General features: G+C 48.6%; 2 protein-coding genes across 2 annotated transcripts in view; one reads left to right on the top strand and one right to left on the bottom strand.

Moving 5' to 3' along the window:
* Positions 1–3: 3 nt before the first annotated feature.
* Positions 4–16,661, top strand: part of RECQL5 (RecQ protein-like 5) — a gene marked incomplete at its 5' end in the record, with an annotated part of 36,227 nt that continues 19,569 nt past the window's right edge. Inside the window, 7 exons of the mRNA XM_010137233.1 lie at positions 4–106; positions 1,276–1,397; positions 3,170–3,688; positions 4,358–4,463; positions 4,894–5,005; positions 7,076–7,238; positions 7,577–7,659. Of these exons, the coding sequence (XP_010135535.1) occupies positions 4–106; positions 1,276–1,397; positions 3,170–3,688; positions 4,358–4,463; positions 4,894–5,005; positions 7,076–7,238; positions 7,577–7,659 (1,208 nt within the window). The remainder of the gene's footprint in view (positions 107–1,275; positions 1,398–3,169; positions 3,689–4,357; positions 4,464–4,893; positions 5,006–7,075; positions 7,239–7,576; positions 7,660–16,661) is intronic.
* Positions 15,223–16,661, bottom strand: part of SMIM5 (small integral membrane protein 5) — a 1,773-nt gene continuing 334 nt past the window's right edge. Inside the window, exon 2 of the mRNA XM_010137211.1 lies at positions 15,223–15,344. Coding sequence (XP_010135513.1) covers positions 15,223–15,344 — 122 coding nt within the window. The remainder of the gene's footprint in view (positions 15,345–16,661) is intronic.

Raw genomic sequence — 16,661 nt, 5'->3', positions numbered from 1 at the left:
ACCCCGGGCCTGGAGGGCCGGGTCCGGAAAACACTGCGGAAAGTCTTCGGGTTTGAGTCCTTCAAGACTCGCCTGCAGGAGAGCGCGACCATGGCTGTGGCGAGAGGTGAGGCTCGGCACGGGGAAGATGTGGAGCACACCTGGGTTCCCATCCTCCTGGGGGGGTGACACTGCGGGAGTGGCGTTGTTCCTGCTGTGAGGAGATGCATCCTCTGGACCAGGCAGGCCCGTGGAGGCCGCTCTGCGCTGAGCTCCGGCACAGGAGCACAAACACGTGCTGCACTCCAGCTCCGAGCAGGGCTGTGCCCTGCCTGCTCTCCTTCGCCTTGTGTCGTAACACCGCTGTGCAGCAGCCAGGCAGGAGGAGGTGCTGGAGCAGAGTGTTCTTGGTGTCGCCTCTGGAGGCATCCGTCAGTGTGTTGATGGTGAGATGAGCTGAAAACTCTTTACGCTTGTATGTTCTCAGTCTGAACCTGTCCGTGTGTCAGAGGCGATACCGGTAGCAGACTCGATTTCCTGCCATTGTTGATCTCTCCTCTCTGAATCATGAAGCTGTTACCAGAAACGTGTTTTTGCTGGTGTTTGTGTCCCCACTCACATGCCGCTGCTGGGGCAGCTCGCGCGTACAGGCAGCCTACCCCTGACTCCCTGGTGGGTCTCACAATGCGGATCAGGACAGCGCTGAGCTCGGCACACAGGCTGTGGGTCCAGAGTTCTCTGTCGCCAGCAGCTCTGCAGCCCCGGTGCTGACCCCGCAGCAGCCAGGGGCGGTGTTCTGTCAGCGGTGTCTCTGCCCGTTAGCGGTGCACCGGCACCTCCCTGGCCTGAGGAGGACAGTGCTTGGCACAGTGACTGACTGTGCAGTCCTGTCTGCGCGGTGGAGACTCCAACCCTCGCTGCTACCAGGTACCCTCCCGCGATGAGCTTTAAGAGGTCTGCAAGACATGAGAGCAGCTCGTCAGGAAGAGATTGGCCTGGAAACATGTTTAACTTCTCGTTATCTTGGTTTCTGTGTATCTTCTGGTACTTTAGTGAGGCTGGTTCCAAACGTTTACAAAGCAATCAGAGATTCTCTGAAGGAAACCATTGCAGGCATGCAAGGTACCGCTATGCTTTGAGAACCTAAACGGAGTGTCTTCTGTTGGTGGGCTACGCGGCACCACACACCTACGCCGTTTCTCACACTTTACAAGCCATTGCGCCCTCCCCCCCAGACAGAGCCCAGGGAACTCGCCATCACGCAGCAGCCTTGAGTTTCCTCTGTTGTCTTTGCAGGCGAGCAGGATGTCTTTGTGTGCATGCCCACGGGGGCGGGGAAGTCCCTGTGCTACCAGCTTCCTGCGGTCCTGGCGGTGGGCATCACCGTTGTCATCTCGCCTCTGATTGCGCTGATCCAGGTAACTGTTGCTGCTGGCTGTGGAAGAGCCGCCAGAGAGGGGGGTCGGGGGGCGCTGGAGACACCACTGCCCCGTGTCTTTGTCATGAGTCTCTGCTGCTGGCCTGCCCCTGGGTTCTCGTCTGCAGGCCTGGGTGTGTTTTCCTGGCGCTGTGACAGGCGAGGAGGCTGCGGCCCAGCTGCAGAGCAGAGTGCCTCTGCTGTGATGCCATCAGCTCTCCACAGGAAACTTTTCTTCTTTAAGAGTGAACTGGTGGGTTCTATGCCCGCGTCTTCTCTGTTCTCTCCAGTTGTGCCCCACCTCCAGCTGCTCTACAGAAGCAGCAAACGGAGCTCCTCAAACGGACCACGCTGGGTCTTTCCCCAGGAGAAAACATGTTTTACTTACAGAGGAATAGCTCTGGGGATTACAGAGTTGCCTCTGAAGGCAGGATTTGTTCTGCACCCAAATGTCTTTTTGTTGTGGTCAGTTACTTTCTATCAAGGGAAGAAGCTGGTTTGTCAGAGCTGCTCCTTGAGCAATTCCATCTGTGAGACCTTTTTTTTCTATATTTTGCTTTTTCTACTGTTTCATCACCTGTTGGGAGAAACCACCTCCCTATAAGAGCAGCCGTAGCTGCTTCTGTAAAGCACCTGATAAACGCTGCATGATGTCTGGTGGTGTAGCTGCCGGTTTGGTTTTTGTGGTGTTGGCTTTTTTTAACCACACTCTTAATGTAATACATTTTAGGAATTAAGAGCAGGCTTGGTGATACAGCTCAGAAGGGTGTTATGAACAGTGAGTTTGTTCCAAGTGTGAGGGTTTCTAATTAAGCCCCAGCACAGACAATACTTTATCAGTGAAATGGAGATTTAAAAAGGTATCACTGCAAGATTTGCAGGTGACGCTGAATATGTCAGTGACAAATAGGTTGAGATGACCTCCATGAGTCTTAGGGAACAGAGCTGGAGTGAACCTTCAGTGGTCTTCTCATCAAGCCCTGTGCCTGTGTAGCCAGTCTTCACGAGCTGAGTCTGTGTGGTTTATTATAGGGAGAGCTGCTTCTGATCGGAAAGCAGTGGCTATTAAATCCATCACTGAAATGGGTTATTGAGTAAAATAATGGGATGTCCATTTTTCCGGACTATTCATGTATTCTGAAATGCCTTGTACTAGTCAAAGGCAAGAGAACAGCTCAGCATGAGGCTGGGGAGTGAATTTGTGTGCCAGGGTGCGTCTGGGTGTATCTGGGTGTGATGCCGTGTTTTCTTCTCGGTTTTCATGGCATGACTCTCATCCAGTCTCAGTTCTGTTGCTGTACTGATTTACATGATCCATGTATTTTGTCCTGTCTCAGCTGTGTCTGTGGCATCCTCTAGCTGTTTTGGAACGAACTCCACTGTTGTCGTCAGGTGGTGGTATTCATTCTCTGTCCGTGACATCCTGACAGTGTAAATCCTGAGATGCGCTGGTGGCGTGTTCCAGCTCGCCGTGCCTCTGATGAGTTATTTTGCGTGGATCCCTGATGGTGTTCCCTAGCAGCAAAGAGACTGTCTTAAAGTGAACGGATGCACAAAACCGCAGCTGGGTGCTCAAGCTGGACAGATCTGCTTGTGGTTGAAGATAAAAGCATCTAGAATTGAAGCTCTGAGCACCCAGATTGTAGGTGTATGTTGTCCTGGAGGTGGAAGTTGGGGCCTCACCTGGATCTCCCTAGTAGTCTTTCTTGGTGGTAGTGACTTTCTTTATTTCCATTTGCTTTTCATTTAATTTTAATTCTGTATTTACTGTAGGATCAAGTGGATCACTTGCTGGCTCTGAAGATCAAAGCCTGCTCTCTGAACTCTAAGCTTTCTGCTCAGGAAAAGAAGACCCTCCTGGCTGACTTAGCAAGTGAGAAGCCCCAAGTGAAGCTCCTGTACATCACTCCAGAGATGGCAGCCGCCTCTTCCTTCCAGCCCACGCTGAACTCTCTAGTGTCCCGGAACCTCTTGTCCTACCTGATCATTGATGAAGCACACTGCGTCTCCCAGTGGGGGCACGATTTCCGGCCTGACTACCTGCGGCTGGGCACCTTGCGCGCTCGCATACCCCGTACACCATGCGTTGCCTTGACTGCCACTGCCACCAAGCAGGTCCAGGAGGACATTGTGGCAGCGCTGAAGCTAAAGCAGCCGCTTTCCACATTTAAGACTCCTTGCTTCCGATCTAACTTGTTCTATGATGTGCAGTTTAAAGAGCTCTTGACTGATCCGTATGCCAACTTGAAGGATTTCTGTCTGAAGGCGCTTGGAGTGAAGAACACCACTGGGGTAGGTGTTACCCTTGGGGAAGAAGGCTAAACTGAGCAAAATCTACGCTGACCTGCTGGTGGTTGGTGTGGCCCTGACAGGTCTGTGGCAGGCAAGGAAGGAAAGTGCTGCCCTATGTCTTTTAGTTCCTCTAAACAGGTAGAATGTGACGCTGTGCTCCTTTCAGAGGTGTCCTCAGTAAGGGGTTGGCATGAAAGAAAATGGATTAGAAATATGCGACCAGCTTCTCTTTCTTGCTTTGTCATGACCCAGGCGATCGTTGTGTGTGTGATTGTTTTCTGCTTTTCTAGTGTGGTGAGGGTGAACAGAAGCGTTGAGAGTGTTGTATCGAATTTCCTGCTCAAACAGTAACTCCCCAGATAACTCTCAGCATCTCAGTTATAGCCTCTGCACCTGAGTTTATCTGTAAGGCGAGGGGGGGTGTGCCTCTTGCCTGGACCCCACTGGGAGAGGATTGGGGGACCGTGTTTGGTTGATGTTAGGCATCGTATGGAAACTCTCTTTGTGTCTGATTTACTTTTGTGCTGCAGCAGTATCTTTCAGTTGCTGGGGAGCCAGCGTGGAGAAGAGATGAGCTTTAGGCATCTCTCCTGTCTCCACCACACTGACGACAGCAGCTCGCGGATTCCCTTCAGCCAGTGTCGCGGAATTTCTCTCCTCTCTGCCCAGGGGTTCTCCGGTTGTGGCATTGTGTACTGCAGAATGAGGGATGTGTGCGACCAGCTGGCTATTGAACTGAGCTACCGAGGAGTGAAGGCCAAGGCGTATCATGCAGGTACTGGAAGCTGCATCTGCATCTCTCAGTAGCTGGTAGAACCACCTTGAAGGCCTGGGTTGGGGCTGCTTGGAAAACAGCTTTCTGAGCATGGTCTGCAATGTGTCTGACGCTCCCACGTCAGGTAAGGGCAGGCCTTCAACAGAACGGCATTCCCTTCCCTCCAGAACTGTTGGTTGTGTTGGATCTTGCCTGACCTAAATATAACAACTGCTTTTATCCCAGGAGGGATCTGGATTTTCTCTTTGGAATAGAAGCAGCTGCTGCTGACTTCTGCTTGATCGCAGGCCAACTTAAACACGGGCAGAGAGGAGCGTGCACATCACTCAGCTTCAGTGAGGGGCTCGGCTTGTAATGGGGGAATGGAGGAGGAAGAAAATCCCTGTTCTTTTTTGTTGTTGTTGTTTCCTTCTCTCGTTTCCCCTCCCAGGACTGAAGGCAGCTGACAGGACTTCAGTCCAGAATGAGTGGATGGAGGAGAAGATCCCAGTTATTGTTGCAACCATCAGTTTCGGAATGGGAGTGGACAAAGCAAATGTCAGGTGTGTGAGGCTGAGTGTTGTGCACCACCAGAAGGGGAAGCCTCAGTCTCTCTGTTCCCTGTCACATCTGATTCAAATGCCTGACAAACACTTGCTAAACCCCACAAATCAGAGCTGGAGATATTTTATCTTAGAAGCATGTAAAACAAACCTGGAAGGGCTTTGTAAAGAAATCAAAACCAAGGCACCAGAGGTCCCCTTTGGCAGTCATCTTCAAACCTAAGAAAACCGAGGAATGCTTGGTTTTTGCCACACCCTCCAGGGTTTCACAGAGCCATCTCGATGCACTCACAGCTGTCCCTTTCACTTCTCTTAGTGCAACAGTTGTTGTTAAAAAGCAGTTGGAATAAATTCTGCATGTAAAATAACTCATAAACCCTCTACTAAAATAGTCTGAAACAGCCTTTTTTTAGAGATCTCATTTTGCATTGCAGTGGGAGGGAAAGATAGCAGTTCAGAAACGGCAATAACCACACAGACAGTACAGCTCTGGTCCGAGGACACAGACTCTGCACATGGTTTCAGTTTCCGTTCCTCTGGGACTTCTGTGACCATAATTGCTCTGTGTTGTCAGAATTCCAGCACTGCAACAGAGCTGTTAGAGGGATAACTCTCAATGCCCTCCATGACCTGATCTTTACTCCAGGATCCCCGTGAAGCAATCGCTCTGAACAGTGTGGAGAGGGGCAGGGCATCAGGAGACAATCACATCAGTGTACAACTGTGCCATCCTTCTGTCTTGTCGCTGTGCTGCCTGATAACAGGGTCCGCAGCAGCCACACACTCGCACTGCTTGATGCACATTACTCAGCAGAGACACGAGAAGTCTCCTTGGACAGCAGCATGACCTGCTGTGCAGTACAGCAGTCTTCTAAAAAAGACAAAGAGTAACTGAGATGCAGAGGGTTGACTGGGAGTGAAATACAGCTGAAATATGCTTGTAATGTGGTTAGTTTCCAAGGAATGGAGGTAAAGCGACTCTTCTCGGGATGATTTTGAATAGTTCAAAGGACGTTATACCTGAGCCCAGGCAACAAGGTGCTGCTGCTTAGCCTCCTCTTAGTTCTGAGTATTCGTGTGTATGTTACCAGATACCATCAGGTGTGACAAGTTCGGGAGGTGACTCTTTGGAAAAAAGGGAGAACAGAGGTGGCTCTTTTTCTGTTGAATCTGCACCTCTCTCGTCACTGTTGATTCAGTTTTGTTTGAGATTATTTATCAATTCCATCAGTAAACTTCCTCATGGGGATTGAATGTGTAGGGCTGTGATGCTTCCTGCCTGGCCTGTTCTGGACCGTTGGTGTTTGGAGAAACGTGTTTGCTTGCTTTTGTTATTTAATCTTTTGCCACACCCATATGCATCATGCCTGCCTCTGGGAGATGCTGGGTTTGAGGCAGGCTGGTGTTTAAAACACTGGCAGCGTTACTGCACTGTAAAATCTTCTCAACACGGGTATAAGCTGGATTGCTGAATACTCAGGTGCAAGCAGGTTCACAGCAGCCTCGCAGTGCTGTGGTGAAAACCTTCCGTCAGAGGTTACGTACAGTTTAGTAACGACTCGTAGTCGTATTCACTGGCTAGGAAGGGTGCCCTCTTCTACTGGTGAGCTCACTGAGACAGCGGTTCCCACGCAGACTTTGCTGGCAGAGAAGTGTCTTTTTAAATTCAAGTATTTCAAATTGTGTTCAAAAAAATAAATAGGACTTTTTTATTAATGCTTTATTTTATGCCCAGATCTCCCAAGCTCTTAAATCCCCATCCTTATTCTCACTCCTCACAGCTGTACAGTTGTATGCACACGTTCCTGTCCTGCTTTTCTGTCCATTTGGAGTGAATCCTGCTCACGTTTTGTTCAGGTGCATTTGTTTTCTTAGAGCTCTGCTGCTTTCCTTGTGTCTCGTGTTAAGAGGACTCACGCTTCTGTGTGCAAAATCCCTTGCTCTGCTTCATCTTTTATGCCTTTCCTGCCCTATTTTTTACCGTTGTTGATGCCCACAAACACCACAGTCACGTATACAATGATCAGAGAAACGCCAGCCTTATACTTCCTGTTGTGTCACCACATGCAGGTTTGTTGCCCATTGGAATATTGCTAAGTCAATGGCTGGATATTACCAAGAGTCTGGCAGAGCTGGGAGGGATGGGAAGCCATCCTGCTGCCGCCTCTATTACTCAAGGAATGACCGGGATCAAGTCAGCTTCCTGATTAAGAAGGAGCTCGCTAACATCCAGGTAAGATCTGCCTAGGTACGCTGCTTTGCCCTGGTCTGGTTTGCCTCTTGCCTGCAGTGACCTCTGAAGATGCAAAGATGAGATGAGTTTTTCTGGGTCTGGAGCTGCCTGTAGCCCTGTTTCAAGGGAGTGAAGCGGGAAGGGAAAGGGCTGCCAGACCCAGCTCCAGCTCTGTTAGCGAGGCCTGGGTGAGCAGGAGTGTGGAGAGCAGAGGCAGGGTGGTGTCTGTACCTGTTTGCTGTAGTGACCAGAAGGGCTGGACTTGGTCATCACTGGAGTTACTTTATCTGTTTACAGTTAAACTGAAGACTATAGTTATTGTCCCCATCTACTTTCAGGAAAAAAAAGGCACCTTAAAGGAATCTGACAAAGCTGTGATGACAGCTTTTGATGCCATTGTGAACTTCTGTGAGGAGCTGGGGTGAGTGCCCTTTTTTCACACACTGTTTAGTGCTGGGGGAACCATGCCCTATCCCTTCCAAGGCACTGTAATGTCTGAGATCTTACGTGTCCAGGAAAAAGCAAATACTGTATGAATCACCTGATACTCTCCTGTCCAGACTGAGGAAGGTGTTCCTGAGACATCTCACCCAGTTCCACCTCTGAGTTAACTGTGATGTTGGTCTTGGAGCCTGACCAAGGGACATGATGATGTTAAAAGAGAGTTCCTCTGGCTATGAATTTTACTACATTCTGTCTTTGATGGGTGGCTTAGTTACATTTGCTTTTGTTTTGACTCTTTCTTCCCTCACTACATCATCTCTCTTCTGCGGAGGCAGATGGCCTCATCAGTGTGGGATGGAAGCATTGAGATTTAACATTTCTCTAAATTCTCCAAATCTCAGGGGCTCCGCTAGGAATCCTTAGAAGTTGCTGATGCTGCTTTGAACGTTTTGGGAACAGGCCCAAATTGTGGACATGCCCAGTGTAAATGCAGACTAGCAACCACAACGTGAATTGTTCAGGTTTAGTTCAGGACTTGTAAGCTGTAATTGTACTAACTGCTGCGCTGCACTGGGTAAGACATCACAGCTGTAATTTTGCCAGAGAGAGAGCAGTACGTGTTCACGAACTGAAAATGGTCAGCATGTGTCTTGCTTTCAAGTCTGCGTTTTGTTTCATACCTGTGTCTAGGGCAACTTTTTCAGTGTGAACATAACACGTGCTGCTTTTCTGATGCCTTGGTGAGCACGTTCTCTCCCTGCGGTCACGGCTGGTACACAAATTCTGTTTCTGTGGGGTTGCTCTGGGAAGGTCTTGCTTGTACTGAAGTATGGCACAACAGTGAGTCCTGGGGCACTTCCAGAAGTAATACTTTACCCAAAATGAAGGGTATTCTGGGAAGTAGCTACTAGGAGGCTTCTTGCTCTAAGAGTTAGATCCCCTTCCTTGGCTAAGCAGCTGTGCTCCTTCTGGTGTGTGTTACCAGCCCGCAGCAAGAGCTGCCAGATGTCTATTTGTGCCTGGGTTTTGTCTAATCCGAGAGGCAGCTGTATATCTGGTTAGATACCAGCCTTAGGAAACCTTGGCTTGGTATCTGTTTCTCCTTGATTCCTAAGCTGGTTATCAGCAGAGTTAGTTGTGGCAGTAATTTCTTGGCATGGACACCAGTACTGTAAGGACTGGACTGGGATCACTGGACTGACCTTGTACGAGCTGGAAGCAGCCACAGGACAGCCAGGGTGGTGTCCCATTGAGGGCGTGGGTTAGGCTCCACGTACCCATCTTGCAGCATCTCCCTCTTTGCGCGTGCTGTGAAGAGCCTGACTGCTCTCTGAAGCGAGGACCTGCTGTAGAGCTGCACTGCAGCAGCAAGGCAATACCTGAGCGAGGACAGAGCGAAAACACGCCCCTTTGCGCAGAGGAATAGTAATGGAAAGAGGATTTCACTGGCTGCATAGAAGAGAGGTTTCTGTAAGGGAATATCACTGGCCTAATTAGAAATAGCTTGTCTCCCATACTTTTCTTCCCTCCATCAGTCTGGTGCATTATTGCTACTGTGTAATGTGCCATATGCATCCCAGAGTCACATACTGCAGCAGCACCAACTGGTTTCCTGCTCAGAGCTGTACAGGAGACTGAGATGCTGTGGAAAGGGACACCACCTTGCATATCTTTTTTACATTCTGAATTAATACACTTCTACTCACTAACCAGACAGTGAAAGCAAACCGGGAACTCTGACCTTGCAAGGTTCTCAATAAGAACAAATAAAGACAGACTTGTATACTGGCAGGCAAGTTTTTGCATAGTGTATTTGGGCTGTTGTTCGAGTATGACAGGAGAACAACGGTATAAGCTGCTTTTAGAGAGTGGGTTTGGACCAAGCTTTTGCTGCTCAGAGTTTCCTGTTGCCCATTTGCAAGAAGGAAAAAAAAAAAACAAACCCATGTAACGGCAGCAGCAGAAGACATCTTTAGCAGTTTTAGGTGGTGGTTGATCATTTGCCACCTCTAACCTGTGGTTTTGCTTGAAAGATGAAGATCAGGCAGAAACTTTGGTACTGGCTAGTCACACAGTTCCTGAACACAGAGTTGAGTCTGAGTGGAGTTTGAGTTTGCTGTGGACTTGCAGAACAACTTACTGGCACTGGTGTATTGCTTTTGATGCAGAAAAGTTGCACGTGGAGAAATAACCACCCAGGGAGAGAATATGAGAAAGCTTTCTGTGAACCCCACATCCAGATGGTAGCTGGGCTGATTCTTGCTTAGCTGCAGGGCTCAGGTCCGGCTCCCAGCTCCACTGTTTATGCACTGCTCTATTTGTGCCTTCGAGGTGAGCAGCTCCCAAAGATGGCAGCAAATAAGAGGAGAGCAACAAAAATGAGACAGAAGGTGCCAATCACCACTAGCCCTCCAAGAGCCCAGTCACTTCTTAGAATCAGTCTCTTTAGGTCTTCCAGAGCTGAGGGTGCCTCTTGTGCTGATGACATGCTGGCTTCCACCCTGCTGGAGGCAGACAAGAACAGTAAGAGATCCACAGTCCTGGAACCAGCAGGAGCGTGCGTGCTGTCTGTGCCTGCAAGCATCCCCTTCTGCGAGGGAGAGTCACCCTTCACAGAAACAGGAGCATAAACCAGAAGAAAGGTAGCTGAGGCCACTTTCACAGTCAGATCTACAGGGGTGTAAAGGGGAAAGTTTCTGCTTTACGAGATTTTGGCAGCTGAGATTTATTTTAATCATAGTTTATCAATATTTTTAATACTATAAAATCATGTCTCTCCCAGCATGTTCAGTGTGAACATCTCAGTCAGCTGTACAGCCTGTATGTGAAAGACAAGTATTCGGTGGGAGAACTTGTGTGATACCATTGGAAAGATCCTTAAAAACTAACTGGGAACTTAAACCCTGAGAACACACTGGAGATTAAATGAGCACTTATTTAAAAACAAACAAAAAACCTCACCAAACGCAACCCCACCAACAATAAGCAAAGATTTTTGTGTACAACTTGTTGCTCCCGTAGGGCTTAGAGTAGTCTGGTTATGTAGAAGAGGTCTCCTGGTAACAGTTTGCTTTAGTAATGCGTTCTGTTACTCTGCCGTAGAAGCGTGAGTTCTCCTCCTGTGAAGTACTCAGGTTCAGCAATAATTTAACCTGGGATCTCAGTTGCTCTCTCACTGATACTTTACATAATGACTTGGCTCTCAGCTTTCTAAAGAACATCCAGCATCTCTTTGCGAGCATCTTGTGGTTTTACTAAAGCTTCCTTGCTTCTCAAGGGAAAGGATGGATTAGTTCTCACTTTCTCTCAAATCTGACTGTGCAGACGTAATAAAGGAAGAGTTCTTTGTTGCTTTTGAAAATGCGTTTGACTTCATCCTGAATATTGCGAGGAAGAGGATTAATCCCGTAAAGTGTGTTCCATCCTCAGTCACATTTGATTAGGGAGCACAAGCTCACGCTTCAGTTTACTGAAGTTTCTGTTTTTTCCTTAGCAGCCAAATATATTCAGTTCATGCTTTGTTTTCTGGAATGACGGCAGATCACCATGCCCAGTCTCTGACCAACGGGCATACAGCACCTGAAGGCTGTTCTGGATAGCTCCCTGTGCCTTTGCAAAGGAGGCAGCCTGGATGCCGCTTCTGTAGACCCAAAACCAGAAGCCCCGTGTGGCTGCGCACCCTAGAAAGTTTAACCACAGTTAATCTCCTGAAATAAGAGAGCTGTATGTGATTTCATAAATACCTGAAGCTGCTGTGTTTGTAGTAGGTGTTTCTTCTGGTGCTTCCTCCACACCCCCTCCAAGAGATCTTGGCTTGTGGTGAGGGACCCCCTTAATGCACCTGGAGACCTGTGGAGCTCCTGTGGAAGGTGCCTGTTTGTACTGCAGTAAATGATTAATAGCTGACTTCCCTGCAGAGGTGGGGCTAATCTAATCAAAGGCCTTGAGCCTAGTTAAAAACACCTAGGTCAGCTGTCACTCACACATTTCTCCCTCTCCATGGCTTTATCCACTCACGCACATGTTCCAGTGCTTGTAAAGGCCCACTGTGTCCTCTGACTGGGGAGGGCTGCAGGCTGTGGTGGAGAGAAGGGGGCTTTGTTTCCTGGATCCTGACTGGATCTGTATTGTAAGTTCCATTAGGAGACCACCATATCTAAAATGAGACTGCGAACAAGACTGCCCTCCAGTCCAAACTTCATCATGACAGGTCAGGTGGATAAACTCGTCACAGAGCCTTGCACTGCTATTAGCTGCAATAAAACTGGCTCCCTGCTGCTTTCCCAACTGAGGAAGACCAGAGGGATGGCACTGGAGAGAGGCAGGAGGGGAGAAGGAGGCGAGTGTGATGTGTGAGACTGCGTGTGTGTCAAAGGAAACTTGTTTTTCACAAGCCAAGCAAACCACTTTGAAACCAGAGGGATGATGTTACAGTGTAGAAGGTATTCCCTTAAGTCACCAGTAGAACTTCGACCACCCCTGCTGGAGAGGCTGCCTTGCTATCTCTTTTAGGTTCTTCAGGGTAAGAAACAATTTCAACTCTTGTATCATCAGGACTGAAGTAACTGTATTCCCTTGCCCTTCCTTCTAGGCTCTCTCAAGGCTTTCACACCAGGTACAGAAGCTGCTGCATTTGAAGCAGTCTCACCTTAGTCTGTGTTCTTCCTCTCCTGTATCTCCCTCTGCTTTTTGAAACATCCTCACTAGTGCTCTGGGTATTCTAGGTTCCTTTATGTGGGTAGCAACTGAAGCCAAAACCACAGAAGCTTGTGAGTGGTGAGCAGGGACCTGAGGACTGGCATGGTTCTAGTCAACAGAAACTGAAGAGCTGCAGTAAACTGGGGATTTGCTGGGCATCTTTCAGGCCAGCCTGACCGGTTACAGGCAAGGAGGTGGCAGACCCCACCCAGACCAGGCAAGCAACTGGCTTATCTAAATACCAAGTATGGGGCTAGTCCAGCTGAGTACAATGGTACAAACTGGTACAAAGCGGAACAATAGGCCTGTGAGGTCCAGGCAAGTACGTAGAGATCAGTCCAGAGCCCACTCCTCCAGAAAGCCACCTGAATTCTTTAGAGAGTTGCTTAATTTTCTCTCCTTCTTTTTTTAACAGTGCTGTGTTTAATCTGTTTCTAATTCAGGAACTTACAGTGGCAGAGATAAGACCGGAGCCAGTTCTCTTGACCCTCTGCCTGGTATCTGTCAGGGGTTTAACTTGCAGCACCACTGGGAAACGTGCAGCTTCTCCTGTTGAGATAAGGCCTGGCAGCGTCTTCCCAGTGACAGCGACCTGTCAGTCGCTGGTGTGTTTCCAGCCTGCTGAGCTTCCTCCTGACCGTTAGCACAGGCTGGTTCCACGCTGCCGAAACGCTTCTCAATGGGGTTCTGTTAATTCCTGTAGCTGGCTCTGACTGTCACAGGCTAGGGAAGAACATAAGCTCTGTTCTCTCACAGGTCTCCTGACTTCCCTTGACACTTCTCTTAGATACAGAAACATCTGCTGAGTCTGTCTCCTGCGAAAGAGGTTCTGAGACTTCCTACGTCACCTTGACTGCCTCTCGTTTGGAAGCGAAGCGAGCAGTGGTGTATCGGACAGGGAGGTTAGCGTGACGCATCTCTGGATGCTGGTTAGATGATGGCACGCTTGAGCTCATCCTACCCTAACACACGGGCCAGGAGTGAAGCTCGGGACAGCGTAATAAAGGCCAGCGCTTTGTTAGTCGGAGTGGAACCGCGTGCGGGATCTCATGCTAGCGCAGTCTTCTGTTGGCAGCCGACAAGTTGGGGCTCAAAGATTTACTTTCCAAGGAACATCCTCATCTTCTGCTGTAAAGTTTTTACTCATGTAAAAGTAACGTTGGTAGTTTGAGGAGGGTTTTTTCTTAATTTTTAGCCTATTCTCTGGGTCACTGGCTGCGGATATTTCCGTGTGCAGCAGTACAAAAATATAAAATACCCAAAATCCAGTTTCTTTGCAATAGTTAAAGTGCATTAAATACATGAGGAGCTACTGATCTAATGTGCTTTTTACTAATTTGGGTGCAGGCATCAGAGAAAAGAGGTTTGTTTATAAAGTTTCTTTTTTTTGGTCCCCTCTGAAGTGTGAAGAATATTTAAAGCCCACTGTTACAAACGCAATGAATCTTTTCTCTCTAGCTAGATGCTGGCTCCGGTATATACAAGTGTCATCCCTTTGACTCCTGTGCGCTGAGCAGCTGGAGTACAAGGGTAGAAGATGACTTATCTATGTGCATGTAACTTTTTATACCTTTTCATAAACCAAATGTGTTGATTTCACATTTGGGGCTGACCCAGGTGGTCGCAGGGTGATGCTCTTCATTTGGCTGTCCCAGTTATGAAAGTCGTGGCCTGCACCATAACCTTGTTTTTCCATACATCCCTTTCTGAAGTCCACCGAAGTGTAAACCAAACATACTCAGTGGCAGCAGCGTGGAACAGGGATTTATTTGCACTTGTTAACTTCAGCCATACAGCCCATTCTTGGCTCTGCTTTGTCCCAGTGCCTGCCGTCAGCTGCTGCATGTATACCCTGAAGTGACAGTTCCCGTCCCAGGTCTCACTCCTCTGAAATGCCTTTGTGTGGCCTATAAACACACCTTGGGCATAATGTTTATGTCCACTAAAATAAACTGCGCACAGTGCAGGGAGTCAGGCACCCTTGAGTAAGGGTGAGGATTTGTTCATCTCTAACTCCTGTGCTATGTAAGAATCATTCACCTGCAAGAAGCAGAAGAGCAAAACCACACAGCGGGTGGGGAGGGAGCCCATTTAGCAGCAGAATGATCAAATTAAGCCATAGCATTGGTGAGTTTCCTTTTCCTTCATCTTTCTCTTTATAAAGAATATTGCACACGCTCTCATTTTTCTCTTTGGCAGTTTCATAGCACTGTAACACCGATAAATAAAGCAGGGAGCATTTGTTACCAGCTGTACTCTGAGCCTCAGCTGCCGCGTCTGGATCAGGAGGTCCACAATTGGTTGTTTTCAGCAGACACCTGAGGCAGGGTCTGCAGCAGGTGGCTTTTGAGAGAGCAGGTTTGGGTTTGATCCACGATGTACTGGGCACATGGACCTCCCAGTGATGTCAGTGGGTTTTGCTAGTGCCAGCACCGTCCTTCTGGATTAGCTACTTGTGAAGAGTAGGCGCTGCCTGGCACGTGGCAGCGTATGCGTTCTCTGCTTTGATCTGTGGCTCCCTGCTCACAAAGGGAATCCTTGGCTGGCCAGCTACAGGGCTGTCATTGGGAAAGCAAGTCCGTTTTCTGTGCACCCCCACCCCACCCCAGAAGAGGGAGACAGTGATGGTGAGGTAGCATTACCTTTCTGGTCACACCACGGAACCCTTGCAGTGGCTGTCACAGGAAGGAGGAATTCCTTGCTGTGATTTCTGGTCCTCTGAGTCATATTAATTAATAGTGTTATTGCCATTCTCTCTAGTGTAGAAGGTTACTCCCATAGGACAGAATCATGATGTCCACACATGTCCTTGATCGTAAGTTGTGTCTGCTCTTGCTGCACTTCATGAATGGGCAGTTGGGCGGACTTGGATCTTCCTGCGCCTGTGGTCAGGACGTCCGTCACAGCTACAGCAGCTGTAGCAGCAGCAACTGCAGGCAATGATCATGAGCACCAGAACAGTAACTGGAAAAAGAAGCAAAGGATGGTGCTTCATGACGTAGGAGTAATCACTGCAGAGTACCCTATGTCTCCTCCGAGCTGTTTGGTGAGCAGCAGAATGAACAAAGCCTGGTTTCTTGACGATTTTTTTGCCCTATATCCCCACCTCCATCCTCCTAAGTTCCTGCTCCCTTGTATTTGTTACCCATTTAATCTGGACATTCATTACTGGGTATTTCATGGTCTTAAGAGCTATACACCAAACCATGTGGGGGTATAACTTTACCTGCCTAACGGGCTGTTGTTTTGGAGATGACTTGTTGTGTGCCTGGAAGGAATGAAGACTCAGCTCTCCCCACAGTTGTGTCTGAAGCAGCTCGGGAGGATTTGGTTAGTCAAACAGACAGTTGTATTTCTAAAGAGTGCATGAAGGATAGCTGTAATGAGGACAGATACTCATGACTCGGTTGGCTTTACTCTTTCTTCTATATTTAGCTTGAAAGAAATAGATACTTCAGATGTAGAGTTGTGTTTCACAAAGTGGTGCCCTACCTTCCTGTTACTCTACAGTGGTTGGTGTGGGGAGGATTACAGTAGTTTATCTGGAACAGAAAAGGATGATATGTTTAATCCTGCAAAACGTGTGAGAGTGCGTGAACATGCGTGTGCATGAACATGTGTTCCTTCACAGCCTGGAGCTGGGTGCCAGGTTACTGGACCTGTGGGGAACCAGCTGTAGGTATGAAAAAAATAAAGCAGCAGGTGTGTCTTTCTGAATTCCAGCCTGGGGAGGAGTGTCCAGGCTGCTACACACCCTTCCTTTTGGCTGGGAGCAAACGAACATCTCGGAGGAGGAGGGCCTGCCTGCCTTTTGCTTATTTTCCCATTGTCTAAACAAACTTCATCGCCCTGGATCAGGCAGCTCTTTGTTATTCCTTCCATGCCATCCCCACACAGAGCAGCAGGAGGGAGCTTGCGGTTACCAGAGGGGAATAAATAGGCTCCTGTGAAGCACAGTGGCTTCCACTGAACTCAGCGCAGGAATGACACTCAGGGTCTCAGGCTTTTCTTCTGCAGCAGTGAGATGCCCTAATACCGTTTGACGTGAACGATCTCCTGTGCATCAAAACATTGCAGCAGCTCTGGGTTGGTTAAAATACTGTTTAAACTAATGCTTAAATATGAGAGCTTTGGGGAAAGCTGCACTGTTACCTATCGTGTCCTGAGTGCATGTAAAGATACGTGCTATTGAAAAATCAGCAGAAATTGAACTGGGCCTCAGAGCACAGCCTGGAAAACAACTGTCAGCAACGCCCGCCGCCCCCCCCGCCACCCCCAAGA

Source organism: Buceros rhinoceros, unplaced genomic scaffold, assembly GCF_000710305.1.
Source record: "Buceros rhinoceros silvestris isolate BGI_N320 unplaced genomic scaffold, ASM71030v1 scaffold13670, whole genome shotgun sequence".
Classification (NCBI taxonomy): Eukaryota; Metazoa; Chordata; class Aves; order Bucerotiformes; family Bucerotidae; genus Buceros; species Buceros rhinoceros.
Note: the sequence above shows the minus strand (reverse complement) of the source record. Positions and strands in the feature narration are given on the sequence as shown.